Here is a 22,658-nt window from a genome sequence, read left to right as displayed (position 1 = left end):
TTATGTTTCTGTATTTTATTCTACCTATCCTGTGCAGAGCCAACAGTTGCAGAAAAAAAACCTCAACTATTGCCCTTTTTTTGACTCTAAAGGATTCTTTACAGTGGTTTTCCATAACCATAGAGTTATAAATGCACTTTGATTAATAAGTCATCTGAGGTCCACATAAAAGATCCTGTCAAAACGCCTCTCGTCAGCAACGTGGCATCTGCTGGAACCCAGCCGTGTCCAGGATTTTCTAAAAAGCCATGTGAATGCCTTTCATCTTATCCCTGAAACTGTAATGAAAGCGGACAATCCCGGCGTCTGAGCAAACTCCCTTCTCTTTTACTGGATGGTGTATGTGAGCCATAAAGCTGGGAGTTCAGCAGTAAGTACTCTCTGATTCATTGCGGCTAAATTCAGTCCCTTATACTATGGAGGGATCTCGGTGGATATCTTTACGATCAATCTGTGTGGCTTTCAACTTTAAGCTTACCTGAGGTTTGTTGACTGCCATGCAGCTTTCTGAGGTAAACTAATAATTTCAAACTGTTAAGTCACAATCAGGATAGTGAGAAGACTGGCATTATCGTCTAAAAGTTGCTGATACATTCAAAGCTTAAATGACATTACAGTACATGAACAATACAAGGTGGGGTAGCCACAGGTTTGAGTAGGTGGAGCTTCTCCAGAGAGAGATCCGTTACATTGGCTACCGCAGACAAAGACAAAGTGTGTTCTCACATGTGACCTCGACCATCTGACATACTGCATCAAAACTCCTATCTTTGTCTTTGGGCTCTTGGATGGCATGCATGAGCAGAAAATAGTGGCTAAATGAGTGGCTAAATTTGTGGAAGTCAGTTGAATTGGAGGTACTGTGGTAATAGGACACCAAATCAATGCTGAAGTTCACTGTTCCCCAATGTCTCGCCACCCACAAGTACAGAAAAAGCCTGGCGGAAGTCTGCCTTCGAAGGCGTACACCACACGGTTCAGCTTTGAATTGGGCCAGCCAAACCACAGAAACGCATCAGATGTTGTCTCCCTGACGCACGAGAGCTGGACAGACTGCGGTAGGGAGGGGTCACACAAGGACAAGTAGAGAGTGCAGAGGAGATGGAAAGTGTCTTGAAAACCTTGGCCTCCTCCTCCTAACACAGATAGACAATCTCATTCACACCTATGGGCAATTTAGAATCTCCAATCCACCTGTCTTGCATGTCTTTGGACTGGGGGAACGAAACCCAGGCACACTCAGAACATACAAACTCCACACAGAAAGGACCGGGACTTTCTTGCCGTGAGGCCACAGTGCTAAACACTGGGCCACCGTGCCGCCTCATGATCATGACGGCAGCTGGTATGTAGAAGCTGATCAGTGGAGAGGCAAAAGCGTAGGTGCGATGCATGCTTGCGTCACGTGTCCTCCCCGACTCTGTAGAGATGAAATCCATGGAAGCACCCTGGGCTTTGCGCCAGGTCAGCTGCACAGGAATGAAAGGAGCTGAAGATGGAGAAAGTCCACGCAACACTAATCATGATCAGAACTGCTTGACGTGTCATCGTCTTCTCATCGTTGAAGAGGCTGGCAACGACCCAGTACCGATCCACGCCGATGATTCAAAGGTTGGGGATGAAAGCGGTGGAACACGTGATATCAAATGCTGCCCGTACCTCGCAGAAACCTTCAAATGGCCAGGAACCTGCCACCTCCGAGGCATGACAGGTGCCAGAGCCATCACAAACACATAGGCCACCTTGGAGAGCAAGGGGCCAAACCTATCCACGGTAAAGCAAACCAAAGGATTCCCTTGGAAAGTGCTCAAGATAAAGAGAAAGAGCACCCAGGCAGTCGCAGAGTGAGTTACCAGCCTGAATAATTCGCTGAGTATTTGTCCATGTTCTTCATATCTCTTTGTCTGCAAGTACTCTAAGGAAATACCGCCAGTTAGTTCTGGTCATATGGGTGATAGCTTGCAAGTGAATGCTCTGATGTCCAAATGACTTCAGGAAGCTGTTGGTAAATGCTCTGTCACCCTGATCTATTTCACCCTGCTTCAGACGACCACTGTTCCCTTCGCACCGCACAACCGCTCTCCTCCTCTTTACAAGAAAGAATACGCTGCCAAGACTGCACTGCAGAGTCACTAATGATCTATCTGGTTTGTGTTGAGAGGAAACAGGAGGTAAACGGAGGAGGAGAGGACTAGAAGCGAACGGAGAGCAAGTTACAGAAAGCACAAACAGGATTTGGTGTATTTAGTGTATCCCCCACGCACCTGTCACTAGAGTGAAACACAGAATCAAGACAGAAAATAGTGTAGCGAAAAGGTTTTAGAGAGGTTCTACCCCAAGCTGTACTAATGGTGCCCATGAGCAATGGAGGTATTCGTTCAATCATTCAGCCATTCAGCCATTCATTCATTTCCATATGTGCATCTGTGTTTAGGGATGCATGGGTGGGCAGCTAGTCATGTTTTATGTGTAATCAGTTGTATATCTCTGATGTTTTTTTGTTTTTTTGCACAAACTATGTAAACTGAATTATCAATTAGCAAGATATTGATTAAAACGTCACAGCAAATAACAAAAAATCTATACATAATTTTATGTAAGCAGTACAACATTGTTATAGATGGCCTATAAGTGTGCCTTTTGCCACATTATTTGGAGGATAATGTCCTGTCCTGTTTGACACAAGGTGGCAGCAAAGTCGAGTCCAGTCCACTTTAAAAGTTAACCCAGTTGCACTAGAGAGTGGTTTAAACACTGTGAGGCTACTTATGAATAACTCTGGTCAGGGTTGTTCTAATTGTTTAACTGAGGATTAGCTCTACGGCATATACGGTAAGTTTACAATCAGTTTTTAATAAGTTTCCTACCAAAAAGTGCCACATAGGCCTACAGTGTGAGGGACTAACAGGCCAAACCCCACCTACCCGTCAGTAGAATTGGTACTAATGCTGCCTTCAAATGCTGTCCAAAATGTCGTAATTATGAGTGAAAATATGGAAGCTGTATCAACAATTGAACAAAAATGATGGATTTCTTTATCATATATTATTGTTTGGCATTCTATGTGAACAATTAGTGTTCTTGTTTGTTTCTATTTCCAGTCAATGTTTACATTTTAATTGTCACATGCTTGTTTTAAAGAAATAAATTGTATAGTTATAATTATATAGTTTTGTTTATATTTTTGGTTGTTTGCCTTATGATGATCACCGACTGGAGGTCAAACTTTACCCACCTTTTTATTTACCACTGCAGCACTGGTCGTTCATGCGCACCTAAATTTCGTATTTCCCATATTTCCGACAGCACCTGAAGGCAGCATCCGTCTGCCCCTCCAAACAGTGATCACCTCTCTTCAGGATCCGCTATTTCCAGGTCCCGGGCCATCGGTGAAGTCACTGCAAAGGTGGGCGGCAGTGGGCAGGTTCCAGTGCAACTTTTGGGGGAAAAGCTTGAGTGAAATTTGCATGGGAGGGAGTAAAAGTTGACGGAGCCACTCAGAGAGACGCAGCTGACTTTGGGCTTTGGTCGATAGACTTGTACTGGGGGCTTGCTTTCAGCCTGTTGCTGCAGCCGGGACCACAGAGTGCTTTAGGGGGATAAATCCTCAGGGGCGAGAAGAAAAGTAAGTGGAAGTAATCGGCAACTTTAAAGTGTGTAAGAATGATTGCGAGAATTGTGTCAAAGAAATTCAAAATCACTGTAATATTGTTATTGGGACATATAATGTGTCTATAGTGACTTTCTAGTGATCTTATCCTACTTTATACTGTTTTGCATCATCTATGGTATCACTACAGGACTTTCTATGGTTTCATTTTAAAGTTTTACCTTCTAAAATGTATTATGGAATTACTGTAGTTCCTTTTCGTAACGGGACTTAAGGGACAGTTATGAAACTGTCATGTAAGCCAGATTGATAGAGACAAGCTTTCAATAAGTTTTTTACAAAGCATTTCTCTATTGTATAACCTTCTGGAGGAGATGAACATCCCATCATCAGGCCAAAGATGCAACACTAATCATGATTGCTTTATTTGTGTGATGCAATATTCTCAAAATCATTCAAATTCAATGGAAAAAGTCATTTGGATTAACTTTTAATTATTGATCTTGCTGTTAAATGGATAAATGCTCTTTTAAATTAGCCTAAGTGTTAGTCATACATGTATGACAAAGGAAGTTATAAAACAGAGAAAGTGCTTCATGTATTTTTTCCTCTGTGTTCTTTGTCTCATTATCTTCAACAGTTCTGTCACTGACTAACCCTTTATGGTGCTTATATCAGACTAAGTGGTCTAATGTTAGCAATGTTAACCTTTTTCTCTATACATTATGCCTATAATTTGCAGTGACGCTTTATAGTGAGTGCTTCAGAAAAGGGCACGAGAAGAGCAGTTGACATTCTTATGACCTGACATTTTGACCTTTGAACCTATGCACAGACCCCCCCCCAACAGTAGCTGTGAGTCATGTGTCCAATTCCTATGAAGGTGAAACATGAGTAGAGGACAAAAAAAGGCTTTTCTTCCATCATGATGGGACTGACATTAAGATAATGGCTTCTTAAAAGGGGGTTTCATCCGTATTTTTAAACCTTCCTTGACCTTTCATAATGCAGGATAAAGTGCATGCAGCATTTGGTTGGAAAAGAAATCCTCATGCAAGAGCGTGCCACCTCTTTTACGTTGTAGTTGAGATTATTTTTTGCCATCTGTTGTTTCTGAACCAAAAGGCATCAAAAGGTTTCAAATTTCATGGATTCTGGTTGAGTGAAGTTCTTGACATCTTGTTTTTCACTTAAAGCAAAGGGGAGCCAGAACTTCCTGGATACCTTCCTCTGTTTGATTGGATGTTGCTGCAGGCTGCAGTTTTGCGAGATTACAAGGTATATTACAAGATAATTACAAGATAAAAAAAGTCCATGTGCGTGGCCTTAGTTGAACTTTTTACACGCATGCTGACCATATTTTTGTAATGACAACATTTACTGCTTGGATTTACACAGTCTGAGCAGATCCAGAGCGGGCTTCATTCCAGCAGCTGGCTGTTCGTTTTGTAATGTGTATGTTTTCAGGCTTGTGCAACCACTGCCACGTTACATTGAGGAAAGTGGAGATCCTGGAGTTGGAGGATCCATTGTCTTGTGCCAGATGTTTTCACACAAAAGCAGAAGGCTGTCGGTTATTTAACGTTTCAGTGGTTTGCGAAATACAGCTGTAGATGAGTGAAGGGATAATGTCACTCATGCACATTTTTGAAGCATGTTCGGCAGATGGGCTCAGATTCCTGGGAAAAATGTGATTACAGCAGTAATCATGCCTGATCATGCCACCAACTCTTAGTTATATCAGTGTTTGACTGTCACTCCTTCACTAGTGATTTATTCATGCTCTTTAAAGGCTTCAAGGGAGACACAGGAGCAGGGGTTTTTCCTGTGGGAGTTTGGTATGACGTCACTCTGCAGGTGTCTGCAGTTTAAGGCTGAAGGCTATTGAGTCCTGGCTTTCTTTCTATTATTTTCCGAACTTCACTGAAAGAAAACTATTGGCTTATCTTCCACTGACACAAAGCAATTGGTTAAAGTAATAATCTGCAACTTTTTCATGGAAATAAATGTCAGTTTTGCTACTATCTATTGCCAATTGATGCCATATAATAGTGATTCAACGTGAAGCCAGTTCATGAAAGGTTTTAGATCTGCTGATGTGGAATCTACATCAGCGGCCTGTTTGGAATAAATAAAAGAAGCTGCGGCCTACATTGAGTAGATTACAGTATGTTGGGCCAGTGCCTAACACCAAAGCAATGACTGCTTATCATCAAAGGTGTCGCCAAAATCCAGAAAAACAAGAATCTTGCGGATTATCACTTTAAAGAGTAACTAAACACCAAACTCTAATCTGTGTAAAGCCTGACATCTAATGGTAAAAAGCATGCTTCCATCTGCTATTGGCTGATCTTTGGTGCCAGGTGATGTCACCTTCTATAGAGTACAACAGGTGGTCTGACATCACTTGGCACCAAAGATCAGCCAATAGCAGATGGCAATTTCAGTAGCATGCTTTTTACGATTAGATATCAGGTTTTACACAAATTTGGGTTTGGTTTTAAGTTGGTTTTAACATTCTGAGAGCGATGTCTTTGATGGAAGACCCTTTACCCAGCGTACAATTTCCTTCCATTTGAGACACCATACAGTCCCCCAGCGCTTTGATTCCACTGTAATGAACAACCAGTATCGCAGTGCAAAAATATCCAAGACAGCAGCCAAGGAATTTTAATGAGCGTTCTTCTCTTTGTCTACTCTCTTTCGCCCTGGTCTCCGGTCAGTTCCGTGACCTCCCACCGCCATGCCGGCCGCCCACTATCTGCCCCGCTGCACGGCCGTCCTGTTAGTGCTGCTGGAGCTGGCCCTCGCCCAGTACGAGCACCTGGGCTACCCGCAGGGCTACCCGGAGCCGGAGCAGGAGCAGTACACCGCCCCGCAGCTGTCGGCCGACACGCCCAGGATCCAGCTGCGACTGGCGGGGGATAAGCGCAAGCACAACGAGGGTCGCGTGGAGGTGTTCTACAACGGCGAGTGGGGCACCGTGTGCGATGACGACTTCTCCATCCACGGCGCTCAGGTGGTGTGCCGCGAGCTGGGCTACGTGGAGGCCGTCTCCTGGTCACCGTCCTCCAAGTATGGGAAAGGAGAAGGTAGGCTGATGTTTCGTAATGTTCGTGATCGGGTTTGACCATTATGGGATGGGATTTTGAAGGCCGGTGCCGATATTTTTGGGTTTCAGCTGTCGATAGCTGATTTTCACTATATTTACATTTGACCAAATTGGAAGTTTTCAGTGTTTCCTGCAGAATTGTATTGTTGTTAGGGTGGAAAAACCTCTGAAACAGCATTTAGACCATCATGGGACACTAAAACTCTCCATTGAATCCCAGGATAATGAGATTAATAATCTTACTTCATAGACAACCAATGTAGTATTGATATGTAATCAGTCAAATTGCATCATATCCATCATATCAAAGGTGAATGACACTGACTGGATATCTGATTTTTTAATAGAAGGCCAATATCAGCCCAATACATTGGCAAAATCATATATCGGTCTAACCCAAGTTCAAAATCATTCATTATATGAGTGATGATATAATTAACTAATGGGAATCTGGTTGATGGTTGATGCTCTACAATGCTCAGGATTTACTTTAACTTGAAGACCTCTAAATTATTGTTACATTTAGCAAGACATGCTCTTCAAGAACTATTTTTTGTGATGGTGGGAGGACAGCAGGAGTAGGGGCCATTTGCTGCCAGTTCTTAAATTGCTAGTATAACCCTCCAGAGAAAGCCTTTTGTCCTTTCTCGCTGCCACTGTTAAAGTGAAATATTCCTCCCTATGGAAGCTCTGATGCATCCACAGTGAGCTGAGCTTGTCCTCTGCTTTATCAGGACGCATCTGGTTTGACAATGTCCACTGCACCGGCAAAGAGAAGACCTTAGCGCTGTGCGTCTCCAATGGGATCGGCGTGTCCGACTGCAAGCACACTGAAGATGTAGGCGTGGTGTGCAGTGACAAGAGGATCCCAGGATTTAAATTTATCAACACGCTGCCTAACCATGTGGAGGTAAGCCATGAACACCTTTCACCTCCAATAGTTAGTCATTTTGCACAATTCATCAGTTTAACAAAAAGCAGCATCCTTATACAAAGGTGTACGAATGTTCTAAGAAAAGAGTTATGCAGAATCTAAGCACTTTTTAGCCCAACACAAATACCCTTGTAGACCTTTTGGTTCAAGCTGTTGATGGATGTCTTTTTACTATTGGCCAGAAAAACATTTGTTTCTCGACACCTTGTCAACTCACACGGTGACAGCTGTTTTTTTTTTTTAGTTATTTTGTTCACACATTGCTTTTAATATCTGGTTGTTGAAATGTCTCCAACATTCATGAAAAGGGATCTGTCTTCCAAACCACAAGCTTCCAAATTATTCATTCAAAGGTTCTGGCTTACTAGTTGGTATTTAAATAAAAATCTTTCTTCGTTTATGGACAGTAGCAATTCTCCACCAAGTTGGAGTCAATGAACCGTTCCAACAATCTATCTTAATAATAGTCCTTTGTAAATAGCCTGCAGTTACAAGTGTGTCGGAGAAAGTGAAGTTAAAGTGGTAATTTTGAGGTGTTGCACTCATAACTGTCAGTGTTGTCTCGCTGGACTTTTTAAAGACCCCGCTGTGCATCCCTTTGTGGGCCGGCCAGTAAGCCCTAAGCTAATTGCCACCAAAGGCAGAATGTTATCTTTCTGCTCACTGTGCAGGCCTCATGAATTCACATTCCAATGAAATGAGCAAACTGCAGACCAGAACTAACTCTCTCTCACTCTCTGTCTCTCTGTCTCTCTTGCCCTCTCCCCTCTCTCTCTCTGGAGAGTTTAAAAACTCATATCTTATTCTCCATTTTCAGAATGCCTTCAAAACATGTGTGGACAGTGCAGCAAAGTTTTTTTTTTGTTCCCCCTTTCCAAAGAACTGGCAGGGCTTAGGGTGGTTATGCTTGGCTCGAGTTGAAAGACTATCCATTTAATCACTGAGCTCGTCTGATGGACCGGTTGTGACTGCGGAGTGTTACGAGTTCGATTCGAATCTTCCCACCGCTATAAAGCCGCGTAGCGGGAACGGACGCATCTCGTCCGCTTCCCCCCACGGAGGTCTAGAGAGACAAAAGTCGGCAAAGATTACGATTCTCCGGAGAGCGCGGCTGGAGGGGTCTAGACGTCTGGAGTCGTGTCTCCAGCTGGGATAGTAACTGAAAAAAAAAAAAAAAAAAAAAAAACGGACTCAGCTTTTCCATTCACTAAGAGGGGACACATGGGCTCCCACTGTGTAAAACACTGCCAGGCCCGCCGCCACACAGCACAGGCCCGGCCTTATCATCTGGAAGTGGTAATCCGGTGACTCACCCGGGCACATTTTGGTGTGTAATGGCAGCCATGACGACATATCGTTGGGGCTTTGCGGTTCGGGACGATTAGGGTTTTGGAGTGCATTAAGAGGCACTGTGGCCCTCTCATAGTGTGGTACAGGTGATGAAAACTTGAGTACAATGGGCAGCCAGTCCACCGCAAAAGGAAATACCCAGCGAGTGAGCTAAGAGAGGTGAAACGTGAAGCCTTGCATAGACGTGTCGCTGACCTTTGACACTGGAGTCCAGATTCCTCTGTGAGGGCTTTGTCTCCTCGCATTGTTGAAATGAAAGAAGAGGTGTCGCTTTTTAAGGCAGGCTTTGCTTTCCGGCGTTTCTTCCAAATCGACCAAAGATCTATAAGTAGAACGGCAGAAAACAGGCCTGCTTGCTCCATAAGTTGTTCTTTTGTGGTCTGCGGCGTTTAAGGGGTTTGTATGGATTTCAGTTATATTTAGCATTGTGTCCCAGTCGACCGGACAGTAAACAACACAGAGTGACACCCAGTGTTCAGACTGCTTCTCTGGAATATTTACTGTGGCGTTTCTTCTGTGTTTATTTATATTTCTGTCTTGCCCTGAGGAAATCTGCCTTCCCCTCGGCAGTTCAGTTTATGTAGCAGTGGCTGAAGGGGATTTCTGAGGTCTGACCTGTGATCACGCACATGCATTACATTCCACCTCAGACCCATTTTCAACATTAAGAAATTCCTGGGTTTATGAAATGTGGTGCTTGGCGGTGCCCGTTTCCGTGCTGGTATAGCAGCTCCACTCATTTATCAATGCAGACTTTATGTGAACGGCGATGCAGTCATATTTCTCTATGAAGTATCGCCGATTCATTAAAGGCAAGAAGACAAGTTGAAAGCATTTGAAAAGCAGCCTATGAAGGAGGCACATTCATAGTTGTTTGACTTTGTGGGAAAATGTCAACTGTTGTGGAGCATTATAGCAATCAGCCACAGAATGGAGGATTATAGAAGGGACTATCAGCAGTGTAGCAAGTCTAGAGAGCCGTAATTAGGGCTGGAGAATGGAAAATGATACTCATCGGTGCTGCAGCCGTTTTTGGTACCAATATCATCACTTTTAAGCTATCAAAAGCTCTTGAAAGGTAAATAGAATGGTTTACACTGATGGATTCTTACGACGGGTCTGATCTGCTTCCGTTCAGAAAGGCAATTGCATAGTGAAATATGATACCATTCTAGATTCAGTCTATTTATCGAAATATTTTCAGTGATACCCAGTTTAAAGAGGAACTAAATCCCAAACCCAAAGCTGTGACACCTAATGGTGAAAAGTAGGGTACTGAACTGGCCATCTGCTATTGGCTGATCTTTGTTGCCAAGTGATGTCACCACCTGTTGTACTTTATAGAAGGTGACATTACCTGGCACACCTTCGGTTGGGGTTTAGTTACTCTTTAAGGTGTAATCAAGAAGAATTTGGTGGCGATAACAGATGCCTATGGGCCAGATCTCGTCCCACTTTGCTGTATTTACCTCCAATAGTTTTCTCTCTTGTTTTGAGGAACCTTCCAGGGGCGTCATGCCGGGACAGGTAATGAAGAACAAGATGGACTGATTACGGGGCTTAACGGAGCCAAACCTCTCCTCTCTCTCAGCGTTTTTATACTGCTGCAGCTTTCCTCTCCATTTTCTCTCTTCTTCTTCGTCTTCTTTCCTCTCTGTCTTGCTCTCGTAAGTATTTTACAAGGAGCCATGAAGTCACCCCAAGCAGAGTTTACAGCGCTCATTTTCTCTCTCTTTAGTCAGTTTTTCCTCTGAGGCCCAAAGGTCAAGTCATCCACTTTCCCCTCCGTAAACCTCCAACCATGTCGTGGTGGGACGCCATAAATTGCCTTGTCAGCCCCTCAGCACTTTGGCACCGTGAACTTGGCTTAATATATAGCTGTCATTTGTGCCACGATCTTAAATTGATTTTCAACTATTTAATTAGCTTCCACACGGCCGATAGATATTTCTGCGGCTGTGTAAGAGTTTTCGCCCCCAGCGCAACACCGTCGGATGTTTACCCTTCGGAAATTCACGTTCTAAAATTAAGCACTTCACATCGGACAACAGTGTGAATGGAGGATCTCACTTGAGGCAGTTGCTGCTTTCCCAGACTGTGATTTCATGTTGCAGTGAGACACACTAGGTTTGTTTTTCACCATGTTCAGACAGCAGGCAAATCTGATTTGTGTTTCAAATCTGGTCTTTAAGTCTGACCGCATTTTCTGTCCAACAACTCTGTGTGCAGCAACAAGCTAGTATCCTGACAGTTTTTTATAAGGCATTTTCCAGTCGCGGTACAGAACGCATATGTCACACAAAGCAATTGTTAGCTGTGCCATGTTGCTGAGGAAGGCATGAAACCTCTTCATTTGTCCAGGTTATTCTGTTGCTGCTTCTCCTCCATGGTTGTTGTTCTCTGTTCTTCTTATCACAACATGTGACGTCAAATTCATTTTGTGTTGTGTGACGGGAAAGAAACACTTGAAATCCAGAGATGCCATTTGAACCGCATTTCAAACTACCCATGAATCTGATCTGACAAGATCGGATTCCATGTTTTGCTGTCCAGACTTTGGAAAAATCACATTGCTTGTCTGAACATAGCATTTGATTCAGGCTATAAATATGTATATGTCTGTGATTATGTTGGGGATTATTTGTACAAGGACAAATACAGTACAACCACAATGACATATTGCAAGAAACTGCTCTGTGTGATGCACCGCAGTTTTTTAGCAAATGTTGCCCAGTTTTCACTATCCGTCCACACAAAAAAACACAAAAAACACAGAAAAACACACCAGCAAGATTCTCAGTGCATTGGGTCCCATTCAAAACACATAAGTTTAGATCATCTGTAAATCAAATCTAAACTATTCTATTTTGCATAATCTATTTTGCATTTTTGTTGGTGTTTCACGGTATAACTTTGTCATCTCTAACATATTTGGTTGATTTTGCCATCAACAGACTGTACAATGGTAAGAAATGCTTACTTTGTTATACAATGCTGTTAGGCATAAAGCGATACACCCCTGGGTGTAACTTCATATTCTACATGTTATGATGTCAGTCAAAGTTCTTATACCTTATAAAAGTTGTTAATTTCCGTTTAATCATCGTCCTCTTTCTGCAAAGCTAAATGAGGACAAAACAAAGCATCTGTTTTCAATTTGTTAACAAAAGCTCTTTAATGGATTTTAAAGGAGCAATTGCACAGCAGTGTGCAGCACATGACATTCACTCTGTTCTATAAACACTATCTCAGGAAACAGATAATCATCAATTTGTGCTGCGGCTTGTGGAATAATCAGCTCTCAACTAAGACTGGTTAGGGGCTTGAATCGAATATGTGTTCTCAAAACACATGCTAGGAGTGGTGACTAGAAAAAAATGTTGTCAACAAAGATATCCTAAATGAAACATGTACCTGGAAATAAATGTAGGCTGACTTGAACTTCTCAAAGATTATTTTGATAGTATGGCCCGGTTTCTGGGTATTTTCTCCAGATTTTGATTTGGAAGAGTGTCGTTCAAGGTCTCTATTGGAACCATATGCTTCTATGTTCCATGCACTTTATTTTTGCTGGCAAAAGTACACTCCAGCACTGTGTTGTGTGGAGGAGTTATGAAGTCACAATTTGGCCACAAAATTTTGTGAATTTCTGTGGATTCGATGCCAGACAACCACCCTGAATCTGAACTGAAAAAGTAGTACGTTCTCACTTATCCTTTCTTCCAGCCTCGGGTAATATAAGGCAATCAAATTTGTAGCTTAATACACACAGGAGTGCATTTATGTTTTACATTTTATGCATTTAGATGATGCTCTTGTAGTCTGACCTAGGCCTTAATTGAGAATGGGGTTGTTAGGGTTTTAATCAAATGAGGGTCACGTTTGTTTAGTTGATTAATGAAAAGGAGTTTTTAAAATGTATTGTTATTTCCCCAAAATTCTAAGGTCATTGTAATAATATTCATGAGTATGTATTGTTTTGCTTTGATAAAAACTAGATATAAAGAGTAGTTTGCATGAAGGCGTATATTTGCAGGGGGAGAATAATGTGGGACTGGTAGTTTTGCAGGTTTTTCAAATAAACTCACCAATTGATTAGTCGATAAAACCCCTATACTCTTAGTAAAGGATTTCCCTAGTTGGGGACAGGCCTAACCAAGAGTGATGAATCCTCATTTGATTTGATTCATAGCTTGTTCCCCAGCAGAAGTTTTTAGTTTTATTTATGTCCTCTGGTCTGTAGACAAGCTGGCATTAAATCACTTTAGGACAACCATATTTTAGTCGTAAATCATGGCAGCCAGTGTTTTGGTCAAAGCGAAAAGTCGAGATGCCGAGACTCATTTATGGGTGATTCCAGCAAATTACATTCAACACAATATCCTCATCTGGTTCTGATCAATGGCTTCAAGCTGCCATGTACCAAAACACTCCCTTTGACCCAGTGTATAGTCATCTCATAGTACAGCCAGGGACGAGTTATGTCAGAACTCACTTCGCTCACTTCTCCGAGTTAAGAGGAATCACATCCAGTGCCAACCACCACTTTTCTCATGAGAGTGTAAATGCATTCCCAGTGTGCAGATCCACTGTTTCCTTGCCATTTCCAGCTGCTAATTTCATGTTACATGATAGCTGCAGTGTTTTACCACTTGCGCCTATGGCTCCTGCTGGAGAAAAAGCTTCCTACACATGTCTGGAACGCCAGTGAAAGTATGGAAAAACAAGTTTGGGAAGAGATTACACTAAAAAAGTATAGTGCTGTAGTTAGCATCTGACAGAAATTATACTTCTGTGGTTTAAGCCAGTTTAACACAGTTTTTTTTAGCACTTAAACTATGTTACCCCCTTGATGCTGTTATCCTCCTGCTGAGTACAAACTCAGCTACAAATTTATCTTATCACTAAGTCAGGTCAATAGACCAGTGGTTCTCAACGTGGGGTCCGGGGCCCACCAGGGGTCCTTGAAGGGAGTTCCAGGGGGTCCCCAGCAAACTGAAGAATCGTTAAACTTCACCATTATTTCATTTACAAGAATTTAACACAATTAGAGAATGCAGAAGAATGACTGTTTTGATCATAGTTTCACTGTTATCTCTCTACTTACAATACAGATAGTCATAGAATTTTGGACAAAATCATATCTAACAATAAAAATATTCTGAGATTTGGGTCCGAGAGACAAAATCTCATCAAATGGGGGTCTGTAGCTCTAATGTGGACTAAATTAGGGGTCCTTGATATGAAAAAGGTTGAGAATTGCTGCAATAGACTATAGCTACTCAGAAGCCCTAAAGACAAAACTGGTTTAGAAACTCACAGAAATGTATTGAAAATGCACCCAGAGTGAAAACTTTTCACAAAACAACAGGTGGTTGTCGATAACTGAGACCCCAGGGGGTTGAAGCCAGGAGAAACCATGGGATTTTTCAAACAGAAAAAAAACCATGTAGGAAGCGTGGGAGTGCAGTTTCTGTGAATAAGAGGTGAGTTGCGACAGACCTGGGGCCTCTTCACCTCTTTCGGTAGAACTCATCCCACTAATGGCTTTTCCATCTGCGCCACCTTTCCCTCTCAGACGAGCGGAGCGGGGAAAGGCCCCTTCCCCGGAGTGCGGCCAAACAAGAGGCATATGTTCGAAACGCTCGTGTCCATTTTTGGACACGTGAAGGAACGGCTGAACTACGAAACCGGAAATAAATTGCGAGAAATTAAATGCATGGGAAAGGAAAAGAGGGGGGGAGGAGGAACCGTTTCTCATCCACCGACCTCGAAAAAAACAAATTAAGAGTGAACCGTTTTCGTATTTTGGAGACTCTCCCGCTAAAAGTACGGAGCAGTGACTGTTCGAGATGTATACATAAGCATAAGCCGGGGGGGCGGGGTGGGGGGGGGGCATTTTTGGCAGGGAAATTGTTTATCTCGCGCAGACTCAGGGTCAGTCTGGGAGAGGGAAAGGGTAGAGTGTGTTTTTCTGTGTTTATCAGACGTTCAATCTGGAGTTTGGAGTGCAGTCATGTTCGCAGTGATCTTTGTCAGCGGCCCCGGTGTCTTTGTTTGGGTTCACTGCTGTTTCGGAGGAGCTTATTGGCTGCATGTTTAGCCACAGATCTGGATTTAGTTGCACATTCAACTCTCTTGCCATTGAATTCGAAGACATCGCCTTCACAACTTTTGGCTCTGTCTCGTTTTTTTTCGTACGTCTGCTATCCAGACAAGGTCACCACCACCGCATCTCCTGTCATTATTCTGTTCCACGATTTCAGCCTTTATTCAGTTCTACATCCTCTACAATCCGGACCTCTCTGCTTCTGACCGGAATGGTTAATGTGGTTATCTTTGGGAGAAAATAGTAAGGGGATAGGAAGACTGATGATTTGTAGTTTTCACTGCGGTGGCATCTGCCCTTCCCCGGGAGGCAAATGCCAATTTAGGAAACCCTCCCTTTTCATTATTTGATGCCCAGGTCTTCGCTTCGTTTTGGCTGCGTATGATAGGCGTCTGTACCAGCCCATCTGCTGAGCAAAGCGTCCCATCCACCACCCCCTCCTCTCCCCCCCAGCCGGACTGAGCTCCCTCCCCCCTCGGCCGGCGCTGTCACGTAGCACAAGAATGTGGGTTTGGTCTATGGGAGAGAGAGCTGTTTATTTAATCCCTGCAAAGAGTCGGGGAGGAAAAGTCTCCGAGTCCATTTTTTGACAGGCTGTCACCGCCTGCGAGCGAGTATTGATCGAGTTACGCTCAGACGCTCAGAGGAGCCGTTCACTTTAACAAGTATTTATGTGCTCCACTCTTCTGTGCTCGCATTGATATACCAGTCATCCTTGATAAGAGCTTTTGAATGTGCAGATTAAAGGAATGGATGGAAGATTGGCTCTTACCCATTAAGTGATGAGAACACAGACACCAAAATCATCCATGTGTCTCCGGTAGATGGATGGCTCCGGTGCTCCATGCTTCAGCAAACACTATGTTGAGTGATAGCAGGCTCCATGCTAACACTTTAGCAAACACTATGTTGAGTGATAGCAGGCTCCATGCTAACACTTTAGCAAACACTATGTTGAGTGATAGCAGGCTCCATGCTAACACTTTAGCAAACACTATGTTGAGTGATAGCAGGCTCCATGCTAACACTTTAGCAAACACTATGTTGAGTGATAGAGGCTCCATGCTAACACTTTAGCATACACTATGTTTAGTGATAGCAGGCTCCATGCTAACACTTTAGCAAACACTATGTTGAGTGATAGAGGCTCCATGCTAACACTTTAGCATACACTATGTTTAGTGATAGCAGGCTCCATGCTAACACTTTAGCAAACACTATGTTGAGTGATAGTAGTTTCACTAACATTATCTCAAAAGTGAGAAAATGAGACTGTAGCAGCTCTAAAGCTAAATGGTAATTAATCTTAAATGATATGGGACAGAGTCTGGCAGTTTTGTGTACAGGATTAGTTAAATCTAGGCTACATGAAATATGATACAAAAATAACATACTGTTTTGAATTAGCATGAGATTACTTTCCCTGTTTCCATTGGAAGTGAAGGTGGTGGGCGATGGGAGACTGTGCTCACCTGAAATAGTTCAAAAAATAAACCTGGCTACATCAACTAATGGAATTAATATTTAACTTTTAAAAGAAACATTAATCTACAGGCCATATAATAAAAACCACTAACAACTTTTTATTACTTACAGGTCAGTCTTCTTACTTTGGATAAAGCTAGTTCCTGCTATCACTCAGCATAGTGTATGCTAAAGTGTTAGCATGGAGCCTACTATCACTCAACATAGTGTATGCTAAAGTGTTAGCATGGAGCCTACTATCACTCAACATAGTGTATGCTAAAGTGTTAGAATGGAGCTGTGGAGCCAACTATCTACTGGGGACACATGGATGATTTTGGTGTCTTTTGTTCTTATCACTTAACAGGTAAGTTAACAGGACAATATCCCAAAATCCTGGTGTATTCCTTTAAAGACACCATCACAGAAGTGTCTTTTGGCCCTCTGTTTAAACATTCCTCTGCTATACAAGTCTCTTTCTCCATGGTGTATTTAGTCGAGTTGGAACATTTGGGGAAAAAAAGGTCACGGCACGGGCTTAAACCCCTCCCACTGCACGTGCACTCACAATGCTGTGTTTGTGCATTTTCCTTTACCGACTGCTTTCCAGCGACACCCACTAAAATGTGTTGCATGTGTTTCCATGGAAACCGTGTGATTCTGTTAGTTCAAAAGCCAAAAACAGTTGCAGTGCAGCCGGGTCAGGGTGTTTTGCATTAACAAGGTGATTCACTGTAAAACTGTTTGGGTAAACTGCAGGAGGTTTACAAGAGATGCACACAGAGCTCAGCGGCTGTGGTTGGGGTTTGGACGGGGAGGTGAGGGCCTTTGATTTGCACATTATGTAACATGGGAAATGCAAATTCCAGACAGATGTGATGTATAGCCTGTTTACCCTTCAGAAGATGGAAGAGATCCATCTGGCCGAGTCATTGAGAAGATGCAAGGTCTCTATAGACCTTGGCTGGCTGATGCCATGCAAAACTAATGTATTTATTCCTGTCAACATATACAGTACTGTGCAAAAGTCTTAGGCACCCTAGATTTTTTATATAAATTTCTTAGAAGTCTTCGATGTTTATTTGTTTTCTGCATTAGTGTGTCAATAGACTACTGTTTATTGTAAATTTTTGATATTCAGAAACTTTTCATTTCATTAGTTTTGAAAGCATCTTCGCTTTATGGATTTCTTTGACATATGCCTAAGACTTTTGCACAGTACTGTATGTCAAAAATATATATATATTTAAAAAAAAAAAGATCCAAAACAATATTTAAAATATATATACAAATTGGAAAATATTTAAACATATACGCACGTGTTTTTACATGTCAGTAGGTACACACACACACACACACACACACACACATACATACATATCACTGCTCTCATGGAAAAACTCCAATCCAATTTTGATGAGCAAGTTTCATGACATTAGGGCCCATGGAAAACATTAAAAACGCATGATACTATTTTAGAAATGCATTGTAAATGCATTGAAAATGAGGAGGTTTTCTCAGTTATGACAAAATAGACTTTTTGAAGACAGAATATTTGGTTCTGAGAGCATCAATATGTATATAGATAGGCAAGGCAAGGCAAACTTTATTTATATAGCACATTTCATACATAAGGAAAATTCAATGTGCTTCACATAAAACACAAAAAATACAGAATTTGTCAGGTAAAATGACATTATCAACTCATAAAATGACATTAAAAAGAAAGAAACATACACATACACATATATACACTGTACATATACATACGTGTGTGTGGGAGGGGTGTACTTTCTTCAAGACCTCTAATCACAGGTGCTCCTTCGTTTCTTGTTCACAGAACCTCAACATTCAAGTGGAGGACGTGCGCATCCGAGCCATCCTGTCGTCTTACCGCAAGCGGATCCCCGTGACAGAGGGCTACGTGGAGGTCAAGGACGGCGGTAAATGGAAGCAGATCTGCAACTCCGAGTGGAGCCAGCTGAACAGCAGGGTCATCTGTGGCATGTTCGGCTTCCCCGGGGAGAGGAAGTACAATGCCAGAGTCTACAAGTGAGTGTTCCCCCGTATGTGTGGTCCAGTGTAGGTTTTTAGAGTTTGATTTCCCTCTGGGGGGGCCACTTTTGGCGTTTTGGAAAAATGTGCCTACCGAATGCACTTTGTGACTCAGTGGGTGATTTGTAGGGGTAATGGTAAAACGTGCTTCCAGTCCAGAGTTGGCAGAGGGTCAACTCTGATCTAGTTTTTCCCCCGTTTCTTTACCACACCCGCAAATTAGTCCCTACATCTTAACCAGTCTGTGCTTCACCCTTCATCCTGCGCTGGTGCATCACGAAAATAAAGTAGGTCTGGCTACGTGTTTCTAAAAAATACATCATCAGCTTATTTGCTACACCAGCAAAGAGCAGGGCCTTAATATGTGCTTCTTAGAAGATTGAGACCTCAGATTTATACGGTTCCATATTGGTCCAAAATGGACAAAAAACATCTTCTCAAACTTCTCAAATGTCTTCACGTGGCTGAATTTTTTTTATATTTTCTGAAAATGTGTACTGCAGTAAGTGGGTAAAAATGCAAGTTAAAAAAGTCACAAGATCTTAACTTTATGGCTTGCCGCTTCAGCTCAGTCAAGCCCAGCACATCCACTCATAAATTATGTGCCGGGGTCAAATCCGGGCATGGCTGAAGCAACGCGCCCCATACAGGATCATGTCAGTCTGGTGAAAACGAAACCTCGACATCTGAACTCTGCTGTCTGTGTCAGGCTCCTTAGTGGAAATTGTGAGTGGGTTGTTTTTCCAAACCTCAAAACTTAAAACGTCAGCTCATTAGGGCCTTGACCCAAATGTGCTTATTATTTAAGGTACATTTTCTAAAATATAGAACATATAACGATAAGCCTGAATTAAACATCTTCCCATGTGCGGATTTTACATGCTTCACATCAGAAGCCTGGCTCCACTGTAACCCGACCTGCCTCCTTATGTATATACAGGATCGCCGCATTCCACAAAGCAGTCGTAATGGGTTAGCGACTGATGAGGGATCTAAATCTTGCTTACATGAGGCAGCCCAGCGGACAGATAGCCACAGGTTAACCATGGCAAACCAACGCTTCCAGCACTGAAGTTAACCTTGAATTTACTGTCTGCCAGACTGGGAAGTTTCCTCTGCCTTAGGTAACCGCAGCAGAGCGCGACGGCTCCCTACTTTCCATCTACGTGTCGGTTTAGACCCGTGAAACGTGCAGTCTGTTTTTACAGGCTGTCGTCTGAATCTGGTATGGTCCGCGGCCAAGAGCTGCTGAGAGTTCTTTCATAATCCTGAGTCTGCCTCGGTTCCAGTGCTTCTGTGCAGCCTCTGGTTTCAGCATCCCCCTGAGACCACAGGATTCATATTAAAAGTCCAGTGAATGTGAGGCACTTATGGTGTGCAGTCGGGTTTGGCCGGTGTCGATATTCACTCTCTCATTTGACCATTTTCATGCCAAAAAGTATTCAGTGTTTCCCCCAGAATGTTATTCACAGCAGGGTGGAAAAGCTTTTGAAATTGCTATTACTACTACTACTAATAATAATAACACTAATTAGTTTGATCAAATGTTGCATTACAATCAATGCAGGCAAGGGCTTCCCATTGACAACCAGTGTCGTATTGATCAATTCTACAATTAATATGTAATCAAACAAACTGCATCATATCCATCATATCAGAGGTGGATGACACTGACTGGCAGATATATGATTTTTAGTAAAAGGCCCCGTCTAACACTCGTTTGTAAAACCTTTAACTAAAAGTAAAAAGTCAGTTTAAGCATTGGGTAACTTTCAAGTTGATCAAAAGTGACAGCAAGCCACAACTTCAGTAGAAATGTGTAATTGCATTTTCAGCTGGGTTATGGGATTTTGGTGAGAAGTCAGCTTTCACAGCTTCCAGACCGCCAGTTTACTCAGTCATTGCTCATTTTGAACGGCGCTGATATGTATCGCGGCCGTGTTTAAATTGCATTGGAGGAGATAGCGAACCTCGTCCTTTGGCAGCGGCTCAGAACATTAGCTCTGGATAGGTTCCAGTCTGCGGCGTTCCTTTCGTCAGGTCCCAAATGAAAAACAAATGCTGCCTGTCCCATTTTAATCCGTGCTTTATGTACACCTCAGACATGTGATATAAGGACGAGGGAACATACCATTCTGTTAGTATGGCTCATTAAACACATCATATGGGCTCACTACTAAATGGAGAGGAAGAGATTAGCACCCCAGCAGGCCTGAACAAGCAGGATTATTAACCCCACTTTGTTACATCCCCGACAAAATCAAGTTCATATGTCAGACTGCGTCCTATCCAGCTGTCCAAAAACCTTGCAATTTTGGTATTAACTTTACAATATACTATATTGTATTTCAATGAATGAAGTGTAAAATTTATCCCAGACCAGGCACTCATGAAGGTTTTTACCTTAAAAAGCCTTTATTAAAATGAACATGATGAAGGCGAAAGGCGATACGCGTTGGTGTCTTTTAAAATGTTCTAGCCCATTTGAATAAAGGCTTTTTAAAGTTCAAACCTTCATGGGTGCCTGGTCTAGGATCAGTTTCCCATTTCTTTCATTGAAGTACCATAGCCCTATCCAAGAGCACCTAAGGTTTTTTTGAATGTCCGAAGTGCTCCAGTTATCTTTCTTCTATACTATATTATATACTATATATACTATATCAAATACTATATTGTATACTATCAATACTGACTTTGTCCATGGTGTCAAGGTTGGCATTCTGGACATCAAATCCAACAATCTGAGTTCCAATCTCAGCAGAAGCTACAATTTATAAGATAAACTCCTCCTAGAGTAGCATTTCTCACCCAGGGTCAATCCCCACAACATTGAACTCCTACCTGCTCATCCATTGTAGGTCGCTCTGAAGTGTCAAGTTAAATGTCTAAAATGTAAAATGTAATGTAAATGGACTATTGAGAGAGTAGTACAAACATAATCCCATACAACTAGTATATATTGCTGATTGATACAATACAGCAGTGATTCAATCTACAGCCGCTTCATGAAAGCTTTTACATTTGCTGTTCGAAAACACCCGGCGTCTGGTAGATCTTTCCTGGGAAAATGCTCTCTAGCACACAAGAAGTGATGCCTTTTATTCTTCGAGTTTGTTTGGAATAAATAGAACTGGGTAGTTACCATGAGCAGTGATAGCCACCATGGCTGAAGAAGAAAGAGGAAGAAAGAACAAAGAAGGGAGCGCCACCTACAGAAACTCAAACTTCATCAACAGAAAATCCAAGGAAAAAGACGTCACAGTTCTGGACACACTGATTGATTGACAGGTGATCTCAAAAAGATCATCGCTTAGCACCAAAGATGTCACCTAAATAGAAAATAACACAGAGATCTCGGATTACCGCTTTAACAATGTCCACCCAAAATGCTGTGCTAAAAACAATCTAGTAGCTTCCACCAATATCCCTGCCAAGATTTTAATAGCATCTATCAAAACAGATGACTCAATCATCTTTGTCTCTCAAGCATCTCCAGATTTCTACAGATGGAGGGCATCATTCCAAAAAGCAGTATATCTGTTTTGGAGAACTACAGCTGCCTGAAATTCCTCAGTGTACATTTCAAAAACACAGATGGTTCTATAACTCAGATGACTCCTAACCCGTAACGCTCTTTACGTTCGTGACAACAATTATTTCGTACAAAGTCTCATCTTGGAAACTCTTGATACCCTTGATAATGAATGACCTTAAATCCATCCTGATCTCCTTTCCCTCTCCCTCCAGGATGTTTGCTCGCAGGAGAAAGCCCACATACTGGGACTTCTCCGTCAACTGCACCGGCAACGAGGCCCACCTGTCCAGCTGTAAACTGGGTCAGGCTATGTCGATGAAGTCCAATGGGACCTGTGGTGGAGGTATGCCTGTGGTGGTGAGCTGCGTTGCCGGCAGAGCCTTTTCCCCGACCCCCATGGCTGGATTCAGAAAGGCCTTCCGACAAGAGGTAGGTCGACCCGTACCCAGTACATTCAGATCATGCACAATCCTTACAGTAAGTGCTGTC

General features: G+C 42.5%; 1 protein-coding gene and 1 pseudogene across 2 annotated transcripts in view; one reads left to right on the top strand and one right to left on the bottom strand.

The window, feature by feature from the left end:
- Positions 1 to 1,136: 1,136 nt before the first annotated feature.
- LOC139643209 (D(1A) dopamine receptor-like) lies at positions 1,137 to 3,269 on the bottom strand (annotated as a pseudogene).
- A 198-nt stretch (positions 3,270 to 3,467) lies between these two features.
- loxl2b (lysyl oxidase-like 2b) overlaps positions 3,468 to 22,658 on the top strand; it is a 35,884-nt gene continuing 16,693 nt past the window's right edge. For both annotated transcript variants that reach the window (XR_011695071.1, XM_071518390.1), the window contains exons 1-5: positions 3,468 to 3,625; positions 6,334 to 6,702; positions 7,457 to 7,632; positions 18,420 to 18,631; positions 22,382 to 22,598. Coding sequence is in view for 1 of the 2 variants with exons in the window: in XM_071518390.1 (XP_071374491.1) it covers positions 6,354 to 6,702; positions 7,457 to 7,632; positions 18,420 to 18,631; positions 22,382 to 22,598 (954 nt within the window). In the remaining variant the exon portion in view is untranslated. The remainder of the gene's footprint in view (positions 3,626 to 6,333; positions 6,703 to 7,456; positions 7,633 to 18,419; positions 18,632 to 22,381; positions 22,599 to 22,658) is intronic.

Source organism: Centroberyx affinis, unplaced genomic scaffold (assembly GCF_046629955.1).
Source record: "Centroberyx affinis isolate AG114_WGS23_722 - 3 ecotype Tasmania unplaced genomic scaffold, CSIRO-AGI_Caff_v1 ptg000579l_1, whole genome shotgun sequence".
NCBI classification, from domain to species: Eukaryota; Metazoa; Chordata; class Actinopteri; order Beryciformes; family Berycidae; genus Centroberyx; species Centroberyx affinis.
The sequence above is the reverse complement of the archived record's forward strand: the minus strand, read 5'-3'. Positions and strand labels throughout refer to the sequence as shown.